This window comes from Pyxicephalus adspersus, chromosome 5 (assembly GCF_032062135.1).
Source record: "Pyxicephalus adspersus chromosome 5, UCB_Pads_2.0, whole genome shotgun sequence".
Lineage (NCBI taxonomy): Eukaryota > Metazoa > Chordata > Amphibia > Anura > Pyxicephalidae > Pyxicephalus > Pyxicephalus adspersus.
The window spans coordinates 68,193,186-68,211,839 of record NC_092862.1 but is presented as its reverse complement, the minus strand read 5'-3'; the positions used below and the strand labels follow the sequence as shown (position 1 = coordinate 68,211,839).

The 18,654-nt window shown below is 35.0% G+C and overlaps 1 protein-coding gene across 2 annotated transcripts in view; it reads right to left on the bottom strand.

Moving 5' to 3' along the window:
* DROSHA (drosha ribonuclease III) overlaps positions 1-18,654 on the bottom strand; it is a 157,494-nt gene that overhangs the window by 90,792 nt on the left and 48,048 nt on the right. For both annotated transcript variants that reach the window (XM_072411842.1, XM_072411843.1), the window contains exons 13-16: positions 12,471-12,640; positions 10,796-10,920; positions 6,253-6,352; positions 3,917-4,024 (exon numbers count right to left, since the gene is read on the bottom strand). In XM_072411842.1, the coding sequence (XP_072267943.1) occupies positions 3,917-4,024; positions 6,253-6,352; positions 10,796-10,920; positions 12,471-12,640 (503 nt within the window). The remainder of the gene's footprint in view (positions 1-3,916; positions 4,025-6,252; positions 6,353-10,795; positions 10,921-12,470; positions 12,641-18,654) is intronic.

The window sequence follows — 18,654 nt, the reverse complement described above, 5'->3', positions numbered from 1 at the left end:
TTGTATTAGAACAAAGATACTATTATCTCTCTACTGTGGTAAATGAGCACGCACAGTGATATTTGGTTATGTTATAAAACTAGATGTTTGTTACAATAAAGTTGAAGATTGCTTGATACCATACGAGTGTATGCGTCGTTGACCAATTCTTCCCAGGCGCCTGTTCTGATGCACTGAGGGACACTGGGATGGTGAAAGATCACAGAGGAATAGAGCCAAGAATCCTGCAGATCCTTTCACCTATCACAGCTATTTGAAAAACAAATGGTAGGTAATTTTAACCCTCTATGATCTAGTGAAAATTAAACACCAGATTAAGGTAATCAGACATTCATTTACTTGGTTCAATTATTAGGTGTATATGTTGAGGCAATTTGGCCACACATAAATATTCCATATTAGGTTGCACTAGGATAAAGAAGTGGCAAATCATTTTCTTGGAGTCTACTGAGTGACAATGGAATTAAGTTGATACAGCAGCTTATAAGAGGCTTGAAAACTGGAAAATAGGCAGAGGGTGCGGACCTATTTCCCTCAATGAACTCCAAGAAAAGGATTTTATGGCAAGTTTTACAAAAAATTACTTTTTATTTGTTGTGCATTAAGAGACACTAGAAAGTCTTTCACCCAGGTAACATTCAAAAGCAGTCCAACTGAGGGGTTGAGAACCGCAAACTACCGATAATGAGCCAAGAAAACACTTTTTGCCTGTCAAAGAACCACCTAAAGATCCTTACACCCCAAGCTTGCTATAAATGAGGCTCTAAAAGTAGTACTAGCATGGTAGAGCTGGGAAGCATATGAACAGAAGACCAGATAGCAGGCTTCCAAATTAAAAAAAAATTTCTCTCCCTTATAGTTTATTCGGGATCACAAAAGACTCAATCTGCCTGAAGGAGGTAGTGGATGGAGGATAACTATCACATCAAATTCGTATCACAAGGAATCACATAGGAAGCCACATGGAAAACTCATTCTACAAAGGCTTTGAATCAAATAGTGAGTTTTTTAAAACAAAATGCTAAGAAAAGAGATCTGGCATTTACTAAGGGCTAAGCCCTGATCTAGACTTATCTGTATGAATTCTTTTCAGAATAAAGTCGTCAGGTAAAATCACAGAGAATTACACAGGTGGGTTTTGCCTGCCTTATCATAAGATATGTTTTTTTATGATTCAGAGATAGCACCCATAAGGGTGAAACCTAGTGTCTCTAAAGGAAAATGGTCTACTGGCCCAGAAGAACCTGATGAGTTTGCTGAGCTCCCAGAGTGTATGCCAGGAACTATGCTAGGCCAGTGTACCACATCTGTGCAGGCCAGATGTCCTGAAACAGCTAGGCATTTCTTTTAAACACCCTTAAGGTTGATGTAAGTCACTCAAGGAATTGTCCAATTAAATCTGGATTGAAAGACCTTCCAAAGGGATTGTTCAGCACTGTAGGGACAGCCAAATTATCCAACGCTCCAAAATGTTGATTGGGAGAGTAGACACCTCCGACGACCAGGTTCCCTGCATTAAGAAATTGCCTAGATCTACTTCCCAGCCCCTCAGGCTATCATGACAATCTTCCAAAAGACAAGAAAAAAAAAGGAAAACTTTTAAGCCCCTATGGTAGTGTTAGTCAGGCTCCTGGTTTCAAGTGAATTGTTCTGTCTGAAGACAAAACTAATTTGTCTCACGCTTTTGTAGAAAACATTGGAAGATGCTACTTCTTGTAAGAAACCTACTGTCAACTCTATCCAAGTTCCGTGCACTAGGAGAGTGATATGCCAGTCAATAAGTGAATTCTGGCACCGATTTCTGAAGGTTCAGAATCCAGATGACCCTCTATAAAGTCTGAATTGTTCGAATGATATTGACCAACAGTGAATGCTCTATAGGAGCACAAAAGGGCTAGCATTGAAAAGGTATCACACACAGGGTAAGTGGTAACTTGTAATGCCGCATTACAGTTTTTAATAGTAACTTTACATAATTTGATTGAGGAAAAAAATATATCAATAAATAAAAACCTGCATATTCTTTTTGGAACCTTTTACTCTAAAGTGACGCAAAAAAAAAAAAAAAAAAAAAAAAAGTATAATGTATAATGCAAAGTCTAAAATATCCTTCTTCATGTTCTAAGGAATATTCCTTAGATCAATAGCCTCTCTTACAAATATAAGACATTCTACCGAGTTGGCTAGAACTGCTTCCTCAGTAAGTCTATTTCTCATTTTAACAGCCCTTGATATGAAGAAGGCCTTCTGTATGCATTACCATATTTATATGTGATGTATGTTTTTTATAAAAGCACTTTTGTTTGTAGATAGGTTATAATTACCTTTAAATTGCAAGGATTTAAGAGAACAATATTTTATATCCAAATTTCTTTTGTTGATACCATTCTCAAGAGCCATTGGTTGCCTAAATATCCCCTATTCTATATAATAAATACATTTTCTGTGCCAGTACTTTACCAACCACATTCACAAATTCTTAGCTCAGAGTCTGTCACAGCCCATGCACATTTCACAGATAATAGATCTGTTCTCTGTCATAGCCAGTGTTATACCATCAGAGTTGATGAAGCAAGAAGTACAATAAAATAAGCAAGGTATCTATATGAGCTGCAAAAAAAGTGTAATTAAAGCAAACATAAAAAACTATAAATCTTTGTCCTTAAAGCATGGGCTACCAGCTGGACAGTGCCTGGATTTTGAACTCAATGGTTCAGTAGAAGCTGCAGTACAAGCGATGACTACAGGGCAAAAAAGAGAAGAGGTAGAAATATCCTAAAAATTACTATAATAGCAGGAATCAAATGCTGTAGAAAGTCACAGCCACCAATAAAGATTTTAATTCTTTTTAACTGTTAGAAAGAAGCTTGCATTTTAGCATTTAAATGTAACCCCTCTTTTCGGTCAAACCGAAAAATCTCAAAACTCTGCAATGAGACTAAAGGGACGAGGCGTGCACAGCTACATTTCAGGGGGAATTCAATAGCCAGTAAGGTGCAATTAGCTATTTATTAGATGTTTCCTATACCATGGCAAATCTTTGGGTTTGGGACCACTTTAAGTTAAAAAGTTTGACTGCAGATTACCAAGAAATTAAACGTTGTAAAAAAAAAAAAAAATTACATGACACCATCAGCCCCTACATGGGTAAAATACCCAAAATTCGATTTTCAAAGTAATCTAACTTTTTCTTTTACTTAAGGAACATTAAACAATATGCTGGTACAACAGAAATGTAAAAAATGCATCTATGTAATATTTCTGATAAAATCCAGCTAATTGCTTGTTAACATTACAACATGTTACTATATTTATTTCGCTTTATTTTTATTTCATGTTTCTATACCTAAATATTCAAATTCTATACCTTCATTGTTTTTCTCCCCATAATGAATAGGCATTGAGAAAAAAACATCTTTTTCTTTTAAAATTTCATTCAAGGCAAGATTTTAGCAGTTTAGCTCTATACTACATAAAACATTGCTTTAGATTTTCCAGGCCCCATGCTTTTTCATCCCAGAAGATGAACTCCATTTAAAAAAAAAAGCTCAAAGCTTGGTTTTAGCACAATCTAGTGTTGTTTGATAAAAATGTGTGAAATTGCCTCTGCATGCAGAGTAAAATCAAAATAATTAGCTGCTTCCATTAAAGTTGATTGGTGCGAGTTTGATAATTGCTGTGCAGCCACAAAGGTGCGAAATGGGTCGTTTTTACTGAAGCACCATGAAGCCTTCACTACTGATTGTTACACAATGTGTTCAATGGTAATAAACCAGGCAGGAGTTCCTGGTGCAGTTATTGTGCTCACATAAGTATATAGCAAGGCAAAAGGAATATCATTGTCTGCAGATGAGACCAGCAAAAGGGCCTCAATGTCTTGACTTATTAATATTAATTTAAAAGCTCTCGTGTTTACCTGGCAGACATCCGAGCGAATGCCACTTTTCCAAAAACCCTGGCTACTGAGTTCTACTGTTACTTCACGCCTCATTGTGTTCTTCTGTCTGATCTTCTGAAGAGCTTCCTAGTTAGATAAAGGGAAAATTGTTAGCTTGTGAAGTCTTTGGGAAAAAAGAAAAAAAAAACAATGTCAACAGCCCATGTGTGGAGAAGATTGTATCAAATAAATCTGTCTTAAAAAACACAAAAGCAGCACGAGCCAGGCTCCCTGGATATAACACTACAGAACTGCAAAGAGCATTCATCTTAAAATCTTTGGATACGTGCAGTGTAGTTTGAGTCTTAAAACCTAAGCAAAGTAGGACACAAAAGTGTTCTCTGTGTAGTACTTAAGCATCATAAAAACACGGACAAAACAAAGGGCATAAATCTGTTGCTTCAAATGGACTAAAAATTCTGCTGAATCCTGCTGGTGTGCTAGAAAACTGAATTAGTATGTTATTGTGCAAATTTTTGGAACAGAGAAGAGGACTGTCAGAAACATTACAACAGCCAATACTGAGTTAGGGATCCACAAAAATGCTATGCTATGAAATAAATGTAGACCACTTTCCTTTGAAAAAAATGCTACTTGCCAAGGGCTGATTTAACGCTTTCTACCACTGACAAAACAAAAAATACAGCTCAGGTATTTATTACAGGGCTGAAGTCAAATGATCAATATGGCTGCCAAGCAATAAGAATTGTCAAGGTTAGCAAAAACATAGGATTACACTCCATGTAACTGAAGTTGACTTTGTAGTAAAATAAAAGGTCTGTTCATACTGCCTGGGCCCTTTTTAAAAATGACCTACTGTTAGTAGATGTAAAAAGGATAAAGTTATGCTTCCCTTACCTGTCCCCTGAAAGGTTGCACATGGCACAAAAGATTCATGAGGAATTCAAAGCATGCAAAATCATGGAAAAAGTCACTTCAGTCTGCTGCAAGAACCTCTTCTTATGAGATTTGATTTGCCCTGTATTGTATGTAAGAGTTAGCCAGAAGCATGTCATTCCCACCAAGGTGCCACATGCAGATGGAGGAAAGTGTATTTCTTACCTATCAATAGTACTGAAGGGGACTGAACAGTGCAATTTGACCTTAAAATTTGCTGCAAGGTCAAATTTATGGGCAATTTAAAGTACGTTAGTAGTTTAATATATACAAATTCATAAGGAACTAGACTACTTGTCCTGCTGTAAATTAAAGTACCGGAATGTGTATTAAATCTCATTGGCTGCTTTTTAAGAATAAGTAAAAATAAAAAAACTGAATGTCCATAGCCTGGCCACGTTATCTTGAAAAACCAGGGTGCTTTGGATAAAGAACAACTGACACAGTCCTTATAAATACAATAGAGCTGAGACAGAAAGCACATCATAAATATACAGTAACGTAGTTTGTCAGGTTGAAAAAAGTCCATCAAGTTCAACCATCAAAGGGTGTACAAGAATATACTGTACCATCTATCTGTTCATACACATATATATCCAACCAATTTAAATTTAGACCTAATTTTTCACAAAAAAATGTTTGGTTGGACTTGGGCTTTAATAAACACACTGTAAAAATCAAAGCAGGTTGTAAACTTACAAAATGTATATATACTTTGATGAAATATAAAATATATATATATTTTGATGAAATTTCTGTTTGATAAGCCAAAAAGAGATCCAAGGTTAAAATTAGTCAAGGTAAAATTCCAATGCTTGAGGTTACTCACTACTGTGAGTTCTTCTATTGCTGTAATAGTTTCCATCATTATTTTATATTACTATTATCCTGTGGTAAAATATTTTAGGTCAGCAATTAATACTTCAGAATATAAAAATATGTCAAGTACAAAAAATGGAATAAATAATTTAATTGAATCAAAACTGTAGAAGAAATAAAATAGACCTGATGTTGTATTTAAATGCATGATAGATTCACATCAGAAGATATAATGAACTGGGGTGATATACACATATACATACACACACAAATAATAACTAACTTCAAGAAAATAGGTTTCTCTTGACATGCTTTTTGGATCTATGACTACGTCAGCTCTATATATGACAAAGAGGGGGGAAAAAAACTGTTGGAGAAAAACTGGATAAGTATCTATGTGCTGAAACAAATACTGGAAACAAAATGTTATTTAAAAGGCAAAACAGTTCTCTTTTAAATATTTTTTTCCACATGAATTCTAAGCCAAGTAAGTTGCAAGGAATTCCTTGGGGTGTTAAGTGACAGCACAGCATATCATGCTGAGTGAAAACCAAACTGTGCCTCATTAATTGTTCTCTGTGGGTAAAAATAAAGCTTACCTCCCTCTGGACCAATTTCTGCTTATCTGCTTGTTTGACTTTCGGACTGTTGGCCAATAGATGGCGTAACTTCACATAACTTTTCCACAGTTTCTGATACCTGCAAAATAAAACAGAGGTGGAAGTGTAATTAAAACACACAAGTGTAATTGAAACACAAGTGCTAAAAATACCAGAGCAGCTTTCCAGCTGCATTGAGTAATTGGGTCTTACTTTTTAGAACTTCAAAATATGCCATTATGGAATTGGGAAGCTTTATTATTACTGAATAATCAAACCATTCAATACATTATTAACAGAGCTGTATGCTAAATTATGGACCCATACATGTTCTTTGGTCTTCGCTGCATTTTCAAAACCAAACCAGCATTGTAAGGAGCTCCATAATATTGCAATTGTAAAATACATTCATTATTGGTCTAAGCTAACTACTGTCCATCTAGAGGGATTTTATGATCACTTAATGGGTTAATAAAATTACTACCAAATTATTTGTTTTTTCAATTAATTTGATTTTCAAACCTGGGAACGTCAGACTCTTTGCTTTTTAAATAGAGCCCATAATGTTTGTGTTAACATGAGCATATATAAAGTTTGCATGTGTTTTTGGGAAACATTTATATGTGTGATTTTTGTTTGCCTGTATATACACTTCAATTTTGACAAATTAGATTGCTAAAGCACTGTGAGTTAATAACACAACCTACTCCTTTTTCCTCACCTAAATCCATCTCGTATCACCAGTTCGCTCTGGTGCCCTGCAGAGGGAATATTTAGGTCACTGTAGAAGTTAGGAATCTGCTGCAATAGTGGAGTTGGCAAAACCCTTAGGACCCTGGACCCTTTCCTTTTCTATACATAGGTGATTACAATGCCTTCCCATATATTTTAATAAACCTTCATTTGTGTAACAAATATCTTTTATATATGGGGAGCATTCAATGTTTTGGAGGTGCACTTCAATCAATATAGCAATGCTTGGGAAATCAGGACCGTCTCTACCATTCTTACCTGAAGCATAATACCATTTTCTTTGCATTGTTTTTCTAAAAATCTTGAAAATCACTATCATTCTGAGCAAACAATGAAATACATGGTTGGAAAAGGAAGTGCTTTCAAGCAGCTTTCCACCCCAGGCCACCAAATTAATTTTCTACTACTGGCCCATTCTTGTGCCTCTTAATGAAAAGCCGGGACACTTCACAGAACAGCGATTTTCACAGAGGTATATAAAAGTACTAAGCGTTTGAATCCAAGAAAGACCTTTCAGTAAGTTTGTAACTTCATTATTCCCATTCAGAGCAAATGACACCCTGTCATATTCCCATCTACTCTGGAGATAAGCCATTTTGCTTTCAGATCTATTCTTTGTACTTTTAGCAGGCAGACTATGCTGAGCATCTCAAACACAATGCAAAAATGGAAACAAATAGCTACTGCAGCCACTCCAAAGTAATATTGCCAGGACACAGCTGTAGTAAACTATGAAACGGCACCATAGCAATCAAATGTTCCTACTGATCTACAGTATAGAAGGCTTCTGCTGCCAGGGACGTTAATATTACAGTATGACAGAAGTATATGGATTTTTGCAGATACTGCTGTTTGAGGATTTTGTAGTGAGGCATATTTTTTAGTCCATCCTGGTGCAAAAACAAAAAAAAAAACAAAAAAAAAAAAAACATGAAGACTGTAAAACATTTTTCACTTACGATAAATAATATTAATAAAAAAAATACCTATATATTACTAGCGTTCAGTTATTCAAAGCATGCAAACAACCATGCTGCTCTGTGATGTGTTAGAGGTTATGGAAACCACACAAAATGACAAGATAACATGAACATGCTTAATGTTTAGGCAGACTAGGCTAAGCAGGGGCATTGCAAAACCTGAACTGACAGAGTAAGACATGCCAGAGTCAACCAAAAGCAATTAAGCTAAACCTTATCAGTGCTGAAAAACACTGTGAATGTTCCACAGATGAGCAATCACCGCCATTACTCACATCATATATATATATATTTATTTTTTTTGCCTGAAATTCTTTCTGCCAGAGGTTTACTCCCCTGTAACATTGCAATTTGTCTTTATTTTGTTGAATTATTGAGTGCATAAGCCTATACTATTTTAACCTAGGCTTTCCTTCTTTAAAAAAAAAAAAAAAAATACATCCTTGCCGTTAACTAGCCATGGATAATTAGGCTCTTGTCTTTCAAAGTTTTCAATAAACAATTAGCAGGAGAACATGAATCTTCATTAAACACTTTATTGAAACAAAGACAGTGACAAATATATGTAAACAGGAGTTCAATGTATATAATCAGTATAAATTGCATTGTTTTCTTGGTGTTCTAGATCATGAGCTGCAAGAATAAAGAGGGCATTACTCTTCCCCTCCAAACATTTACAGAGACCCATGACACATTTGCACAGGCTGTAGAGAGTAGCTGCTGTTATTATTTTGTTTTGTCATTTGTATTTGTTCAGTCACCTTAACTCTTGTATGTATTTACATATAACCCCTTCGGGACTGTGGCTATTTCACAAGCTTCTATTTTAAAGCGCAAAGGTTCCGGCTGCTAATAACTCTGTAAAGTACTTGTAAACCAAAAAAATGTCATGTTTTGCAGATTATCATTCTTTTGATAAATTGTCTAAGTAGATTTCCTTTTCTGTTTTTCCCTTTATTATTCCTGTGAATAACACTTTCAATCCATGGGTGGTTACACTCATCCCTCTGTATCCTTATCTATAGAGGGAGAGGCTGTATCTATAGAGGGGGCTACAATTCATCTAGGCTGGACTCCAAATGTGTCCTTTCATTAGATGGTGGATTAAACACAAACAAAAACACTGGGGATGTATCAAGTGAATTATTGACCTAAATAAGAACACCTCTCACTTAGCAGAATTTTTGCGACAGGTTTACAGTGTATTTTGTACTGTATGACACTATGTGTGTGAACTCCTGAGCGGCCAACAGTGACAGATTTGCAAGGTCAGTGACAGATTTATTACTGAAGATGAGACAGATTTTCACTCTAAACAGACCACATAATTAAAGAGTGCTTAGAGTCACATTAAATATGGTCACAGTGTGACTTAAGCATGGCCAAAGGAAAAGTTTATGACTCAAGCAGTATTCTTGTAATAAATCTGTCCGATTATCTGTCTCACTGCTTCTGTTTAGCATCGTCTTGCTGTGCAAAAAAAAATTGATGTGTCCCCTATTGTATTTATGGGGACACATTTGTCATTTCAGTATCATACTTAAAAAATGGTTCAGATTATAAGTATTCCTTCAACTTTCCCTACAGAATTTTGCAAACACCAAATTTTTCTGCTTGGATCTAGTGCTAAAACACCTTCTTCTGTTTAATTAAGGTGATAATACTCAAGTATATATTGTTCATACTTGGTCATAAAATAGGCATGTGCATTTGTATTTGCATGAAATGTCAGATGAGTACTGATCTTTTAACATTATTTGTGGTTTCCACATAAGGTGCCACTGATTATCAACTGTTTGCATTATATGCAGCCTGAATTGTCCAGATTTGTGACAGGCTCACTTTAATATCTTTCCAAACCCAATGTTCTTATACAATTACAACACACATTGTTAATTTAGGGCAATTAATTTAACACAGATGATTACTGGGCAGCTCAGAGCTTGATAGGCACTAGTCAACTGCCCTGACAGTGAGGACAAACTAATGTTGAGGTTTAAAGTGCTTTTATGTAATCATTATCTTGATTCAGTGATCGGCTTAAAAGAAGACATTATTTCCAACAGAACCCACCGTGAATAATAATTTTAATTCCTAATTTTCTCACGCAGTAAGACACACCAGTGTGGTATGGTCCAGAGAATGTCTGGCCAACATGCCCATGCATTTGTTTAATTTGTAGACAAGGAGTCTTTTTAGAGAATAGTTAAAAACCTTTGTGTAAGAAAAGCCTCATACTTGTTTTTAAACTCTAAATATGACTACATGATTTATTTAGTTATCCAACTATATATATCTGATTTGTACAATATATTTAGTTCAGAAGCCAGGCATGTGTCACCAGGTAGGTAAATTTTAAGTGAATATGTTAAAGTGTATATATAATAAAAAAAATATTTACATGGTACTAAATCAAGGTTTCTTAGGGTTCTATGGAACCTTAGGGTTCCTATAGAGGTTTCCAGAAGTTCATTGAGCAATAAGCAAATTAAGTCTCTATTTAGATATCTGTAAGGGTGGCATTCTTTCCTCTGGTTGACAATATAAGAGGCGTTCATCCCACTGACCACAAGGCTAATGTACTGTACTATGAATTGGGCAGTATGGTCCTTAAATTGCAAACAAAATGCAAATAAAATGTAGGTGCTTTGAGGATATAATAAATATCTAATTTGTATTCATTGGTTGCTTTATATTAATATATAGCATATATTTAATGAGAAAATAGACATTAAGCTCATGTCTAAATATTAAAATTAGTACAGACAAGCAATTTACCGTTTGGTATACAGGAAAAAAAAGGAACTTACTGTGGATCACCAGCATAACTGAGCTGGGCAGGCCGTATTCCAAAATGTACAATAATAGGGAAAGTAATCACTTCTGGGTTAAATTGTTCGCGGTCAAGCTGATCAATTCGAACTGAGCTAGGTTTCTAAAAAAAAAAAAAAAAAAAAAAAAAAAAAAATTGAAAATTGGTGTAGTATATGATCAAAGTTTATATAACACTACAAGGGGCCTACAATCTGTTGGTACTAGTTCTTTGCTAAGCTTTACAGAGCTCCAGGAAGCCGTTTGAAAGATTTCACAGTTACTTCTTTAATGTCAGCCTCAAAATATGAATATTGCAAACAACAAGAATAGGAGTCTTGAGAAAAAGTAAATGATCAAACTTTCGACAATGTCATTAGGAATGTTTGTGATTGCATTTTAAAACGCCCATGAAGGTGTTTTATTTATTTCATTTTTTTTTTTTTGGTATAAAAGTTTATTCTTCACAAACACTTTAGGGTAATCTACATCTTTAACATCTTTTACCTAAATCTACAAAAATAAACTAGTTTTTATTTAAAGATAAACGTTAGACAAGCAAATAATGACTAATAGACTTGCATTGCCAAGCCTTATTTCCCTAGTCTGTAAGTGCTTATATGCAAGAATCTAGAGAAGGCTAAAAATCAAAAGAAATTTAAATAGAATATATATATTTTAATGTTCCTGGATTACAGCAGTCATGGTGGGTCTTAATTTTTAGCATGCTATCTTTTAGAGTTTCAACACAATGAACAAAAAAAGCCCCAGCTAGCAAAGAAAATCAAAATTTGCCTATCCAGAAACTTCAAAAGATAATCTTGTTGAAAATCGTTTGACACTTCTGGGAATGCTAGATGCCAGAATTTTTCATGAAGCTCTGTGGTTTTATCCACAGAGTTCCAGGATACAGTAGTAGCCAGCAGAAGAACCAGAGAAATGTGCTGAATAGTAGGCAGCTCTTAGCAAGCTTTTTTTTTTTTTTTTTTACTTTTACCTACGCAAGATTGTTTGTAAGGGAAATGTCTAGTGTTTCCAATCCTATTAAAAGTTCTTGTATTTTTACAATTTGATTGCCACTAATCAGTGTTTTGTTTGCAGTGCCATATATATGCTAAGGGACAAAAATAAGCTCCATTTATTGGAATAGTCCATTCATTCCACTGCAGTAGCCTACACTATGCTGTCAATCAGGGTGTTTGCAACATACTGATCTCCATTGTGTTCTTAAGATTGGATAGTATGTTAACTTTTCTGGGAATTTGTAATATGGCTGATTGGCACTTTCCAATTGGGTGGTAGTAGTAAAACCACCAGTTAATAATGATAACCAGGTAATGTGTCAATTGTCAGTAAGTCGTTAAAAGAAAAGAAGTGTCAATCATTTTAGAGGATTACGAATCTTATGAATACGTAAACTTTTACGAATGGGATGAACACACTAAAAATAACAGCACTTCTAAGTTCATCCAACCCCCTAGAAAACAGTGAACCTTGAGGGCAGGACATATGAATACTAATGCTTTTATTCCAGGCTAAGCTTGTGTTCATTTTTACAAAGCAACAGAATCAGTTTAGGTATAGCAGAAGTTTAAAAGTGCTATGAGTAAAACAACTGTTTATGACATACAAGTCTATATGAGCAGAATGGCCAAACACTTCTAGAAAACTTACCATTACTGGATTAGTGACAATCATTCCTTTGCACTCTTCTGCATATTTCTGCCATTCCAGTTCCTCCCATTGAAGCATATTTGCAATTTCTTCCTCTGGAACCAAAGCCTTGTTACTTCGAATTAAGTACAACAATACTTGGTGCATAGAAAGAACTTCTTTCCCGCCATCTGCAATGCACAACAAATAACATATTTTATTCACAGATGATCCAAGGAGAAGCGGGCACCGGTTTAACTGACACTGAATTATTTTGCGATGGACTAACACCCTGGTTTTGCAGCTCTGATTCATCTGTCCGGGATATACTGAATATATCACAAAACAATGAATATATTTACATAACTTTATGCACATTCAAGGTTACGGATGACATGTTCTAGAATCTATATTTAACTCATGCTGACCATTACTTGTTATTTGGAAAATCTAAAATAGTGAAAACCTTTTTTGAAATATTGCATGCTGTGGGACTGCATAGACTGAATATTTTTTTATGTTTATCCAGCTTAGACTCTTTATAAAGAGACAATAACACAAATTTTTCTTTCCTTTGTTAAAAAAAAATAAAAATGAAAATCTGGGGAAATTGATAATAAATGCCCATTTTGTCAAAAGACACAAATAAACTCTTCTGCAAATACATTACCTATCCAGTGAAGACAAAACCTAAAACTTTTTCTGAAAAAAACATTTTGAAATGCCTTTCGAGAGAGTTCTCTTTTGTGTACGAGTCTGGCATGCTGTTCTTATGACAGGCAACACCACTTGGCTATATACACTGCACTAGAACATTTCACAGCAAGGCCCATTCAGGCAACCTTTGAAATGTGGTTGCTACTACCAGTATTTGTAGTTTAAAAAGATGTAATAGCAATGACAGAAATATAAAAAATAAATACACATTCTTTGTGATTGCAGATATTTTTTATCAGACAATGGCAGAATAATTGAACTAGTTGAAAATTCATAATCTGATTACCATAAATAACTGAAAACAAACATATATATTGTATTTTAGCCTCCTGAAATAGAAGATGATTTGTAACCAGTGGGAAGAACCAAGTGCAGTCTTCACCTTCTACAACTGTTTATCTACACAGGTCTGCCTGTCTGTCAAGTTTTTTTCCTATCATTCTTGGGCCCATTTTGTGCCGAATACAGCTTCTCCAACCCACAGAAGCTCCTAAGCATAAAGCAATATTTGTTGTACCTGATCTACTCTGTCATTCTTTATGCATAATAGCGAACTGCTGCAGTCGCTTAACAAACTCATTTCGCTAGAGTAAAAAGAACTGAAGACAAATGCTTGTTATATTTCTGTTCTTTTATTCCTTGTATATGACAAAGGGCAGTGCAGTAAACTGGCCACTGTTAATAATGACTATAATATATATATATATATATATATATATATATATATATATATATATATATATATATACATTATATACGAATATATATCATGTATTCAATGACTACTTTGCAGATCCCAGAGCATGCAGTCAATGCAGTGCAAGTAACAATATACTGATGGCCCTACTTTAATAACATGCCTTCGCAGGTCACTAAGATTGTTATATTTCTTAGTATTACAGATCTATTGTGGAAGCAAATAAAAACCTGTTAATATTGTTATATTTTTCCTTTGAAGACAACATGAGTAGGATGTAGCAAAGGGCAATCTGCCAGCCTACTAATAACCTCCTGCCTTTACAGCTTTTCTACAGATCCACATCATCAAATACCTCAATCAAAAAAGGACACACAGCTTGTTTAAACATATACGTTTTAGTGTCAAAAAGTTCCACATAGCAGAGGGAACCATCACTTAAAGGTCAATTTATGAAGCTGTGAGTCTGACATTACCTGAAATATTCCCTGGTGGAGAAACAATTACTACTATTGAAACACATGGACCTAGAATAGTGTCCACCAAGGAAGCAGTCAATGACAGATGGCCAAAAAACCCCTTTCGCTGTCACCTTTATTTTGAGAATGAACTGTGGAATGATGTTCACCATTGCTTGGCTTGCTTCAGTAGGGCCTTTAAAAACTGTAATCTGTAGTGCATTTCTAGAAAGATGGGACTTTCTTTCTCATTCAATATATTTCACAAGTGGCTATACAAAATTTCTTGTAATGTAAGACATCAAACAATGATTTGTATATTCTTATTCTCGTGGCTGCAAATACATGAGCTTACCATGCAAAGCACATAAAGAGTACATTAGTGCATCCATTAATCCAATAACAATATCCTGGTAAAGGTCAAAGGGTAAGACTGGCTTCAAACAAAGGCTGACCCAGAAAAACAGTGAAAGCTATTTGCAGTACAAAAAATGAAAGCCTTGTTGAAGTAATAACTATGAACTTTAAACTGGTGACGAGGTGCTCAATATGTGAAGAGGGGCTTTTAATTAGGGGAGATAAATCAATATCTGATCATATCTTAACCTGACTTTTGATAAATCAATATCTGATCATATCTTAACCTGACTTTTGATGCACCCAGGCACTTGTTGCTTAAGTCCTTCACTTTATGTACCTGAATAAAAAAAGCTCTCCCAGGCTGGACAGGATACACTTTCATCAGTGAACCTATGTGATCCAGCAAACCTGGAATAGATCCAGTATTAAAAACATTTGCTAACAAATAGCAAATGACTTTTAAGAAATCCATTCCAGGTTTGCTGAATCACCCAGCTTTACTGATGAAAGTGTATCCTCTCTAGCCTTGGCGAGCTTTAATAAATCAGGCCCTATACATCTGTCTATATATTATCTGTTTGTTTGCCATACATAACAAATATTTTGCTTTTGGAGTGGGATGTGACGATACCTGTGTTTCTATAAGTAAATGTCATTTTTTTTAGCCGGAGAGTAATTGATACACATTGAAAATGAATACCCAATAAGCTTCTTGTCTGGTGTAAGCACAGCCTTGGCGTGCTTCTGCTATTGATTTTATGTGTTGTATTAAAAGCCTTTGTACATTATGAGGCCTTCTGGAGAAACATTTAGGGCTTTTAAGGGACAGTTATGGATATATCCAACTAGCTATTGAGGAAATGGGATAAAACTATTGAACAAACAAAGGCTTTTGGGAATACTTTAAAAGGCAATAATCTACAGGCATTATTTTAGCCATACCCATAACATAAATTATTGTCCGCAGCAAACTTTGTGTTCATATGAGGAGAAAAATGTTTTAGTCCTTCATATTTCTGTGACCATTTTTTTTTTAAACCAGTTTTCATTTGTCAAGAAGGCACAAAAATGAAGCTGTTATTAAGCTGTGAAGGCATTATAAACATATTCTAGCATTGCCTGGTGGCTGTAATGACACACCATGTATTTTAGGAAGAACCATTCTATTAATAATGAAAATGATGCACTGAGGTAGCAAGTGAATAAAACTGGTGTAGTTCAGATTTAAACCCAATTACAAGGCACAGGCTATGTGTCCTCAAGCTGACATCCTCTGTTACTCCCTTTAGAGCTCCTGTGAACCATATTCGTATTATTGATAAAGTATAGGCTGTTTTACATGAACATTGTTTTACTTGCCTGCTATATTGTGTTTTTGTTACTGTATTAAATAAAGAGATTTGTGGATTAACCACTAGAGTGAGATCGTTATGGAGAAAAAAGGTTTATTTCTAAAAACAAGGCTCAAGGCCTCCAAAAAAGTTTATCAGAGTTTGTGGAGTGCTCTGGAGAAGATCTAGTGGCATGTACGCTTGCACTAAGGTTCACCCACTCCAATGTGCAGCAGAGAGGGCCCACTCTCCAATAATGTCCATGAAAGTTAGTTTCTTATAAAACCCATTCACAAAAATACAAAATAAGGCAAAGTTAAAAAAAACAAACAAACGAGGAATAAACAAAGGAAGGGCTGTGGAACACATTTGTAATCCCAAGTCCAAAATTAGGGTTAGGGTTACAAAACTGAACTTATTAGTGTTTAATGCTTCTTTGGCCTTAACGATAGGTTTGCTTTAAGCATGAAAACTTCTGTAACAAAAATAAGAATTTAAAAAATAGGAATACGCTTGTCTTTGTAGTAGTGTTCTTTAGCCTTTCACTGTGACGACTGTGACATTCTATGACATTACCACAGAATCCTTTACAAAGCTAGTGATATTTTAAGGTTTATTGCATTAGATGCTGTTGTAACACTGTGACCATGAGAAAATTTCAAAGGCCGAAATATTACCTTACTCGCGTGATCCTTTTAATTCGAAGGAATGAAATGATAAAATAAGTACAGTAACATGGGCCAATATTACACATACTTTAAGATTACATTTAATGCTGTACTAGTTAGGTTTGGAAAAATATCTATTTTTTGTTGTGTCCGGGAAAAAAAAAAAGAAAAAATTTCATTATAACTTTCAAACAAATTCTTTGATGCAAGACTCAGAGTAAAGAACGATTAACAAGGCGATTAAAAGGCTTTAATAAGGGTCTGGGAAAAGGCTTTTGAAACTGCACACAGAAATGAGTATTTTGTAACTGTTGAAAAAAATAACCATCCAGTGTGTGTGTGTGTGTGTGTGTGTGTGTGTGTGTGTGTGTGTGTGTGTGTGTGTGTGTGTGTGTGTGTGTATGTTTTTTTCTCTCTTTGTGCTGTGAATCCTTCAGAATTTAAAATGTTTACAGTATTTGTTCTTTCAATGATTCTACATACTATAATAGTACAAAAAAATGAGAAAAAAGATGGATGAGGAAAGATGGAAGATTGTAAGATATTACACTAAAACATATTAATTATTCTGATGTTGTTAAAGAGAAAGAACAGAGTATTTTTTAGTACGCATATATTGTGAAGTATTTTTGCAGTGTTTACTTTGAAGAATTTTTGATGAGACAACCCATTTGTAGATACTCCAATGAGTTAGGTTGAGTAGAGAACAGACAGTACATTCACTAAATAGTTTCTACCTGATGTTTCTTGATTTATAGATGGGGTATCAACATTTTCTCTAGCAGGAACCAAGATTGTCATGGTTCCTTTGCCTTGCTTTAGCATGATCATGTGTGTGTGTATATGTACCACATATACTGGAGTATAAACCAAGACAGACAAGACCCTTCAAAACCAAACTTAGGAGTACAACATACTTTAACCTGTAAAAAGGGGAACACTTATATAGACTGAACCATGTAAGTTTAATGTTTCCCCCTTTTTAAATGACATGTCCTGAGCTGACAATCCACCCTGCATAAATGTACAGCCTACAATGCAGGGTAGGAAATTTGAACAGGGCTGTGCATCCACTGGAAGCCATGAGCATGTCTGCTAAGTTGACTCTGAGTCTAGTCTAACTGCATCTGCTGCCTGCAGTGCTGAACTTAAGGGAACCCCTGGGGACCTCTTGTGATAAACTTTGGTTCAAGATAATTAGGGGAATCATGATCAGAAAAAAGTAATTATGATATTACTAACCAAGTAAGCTAAAAGTGAATGAAGTAGTAAATTGGATAAATATGGAGACCAAGCTAGTTGGTAGTACTCAGTCATGAAATCTGTCATAAAATCTGTCCTGAGTTCAATATTCTAAAACCTTTTCTAATGCTGCTAGGCTATCGTCAAATGAGCTCCTTAACCGATTTCCTCAACAGAATAAGTTGGGGGTCTCCAAAGTTACAGTATATATGTCATTAGAAATGTTTGTACCTGTTATATAATACAATTTTCTCATCATGGCCCTGATAAACAACAATATTATTTGCAATTTGGATAGGACTCTTTGTCCTTTATTCTGTCAGTTTCTCTCCTATACAACTTCTCCTCTTCTGCATCTATATTTTGAATAACCTGCCTTATAAAGTCAAGTAGACACCTAACCTTCAAAGTATTAGAGGTGGCCTAAATACATATTTCTTCAGGAATGCTTAGCCTAAATATTCTGATACTGCACCTTTAACTTAACCTGCTAACATAAATATGACCTAAATCAGTCAATCACTTCATAATTATTATTCTGCAAGAAGTTAACAATACTCTTGTGACCCTGTCATATTGTCCACCAATATATCTCTCTCAATGCAACTTGTATCTGTGATTGCACTGAAGATTTCAGGTATGGTTTAATGTGTAAGCTGTTTAGAGCTAAACTCCAGCCTTACCTTCAGTTTCGTACAGTGTGTTTAAATTCTGCATTTTCTTTACACCTCA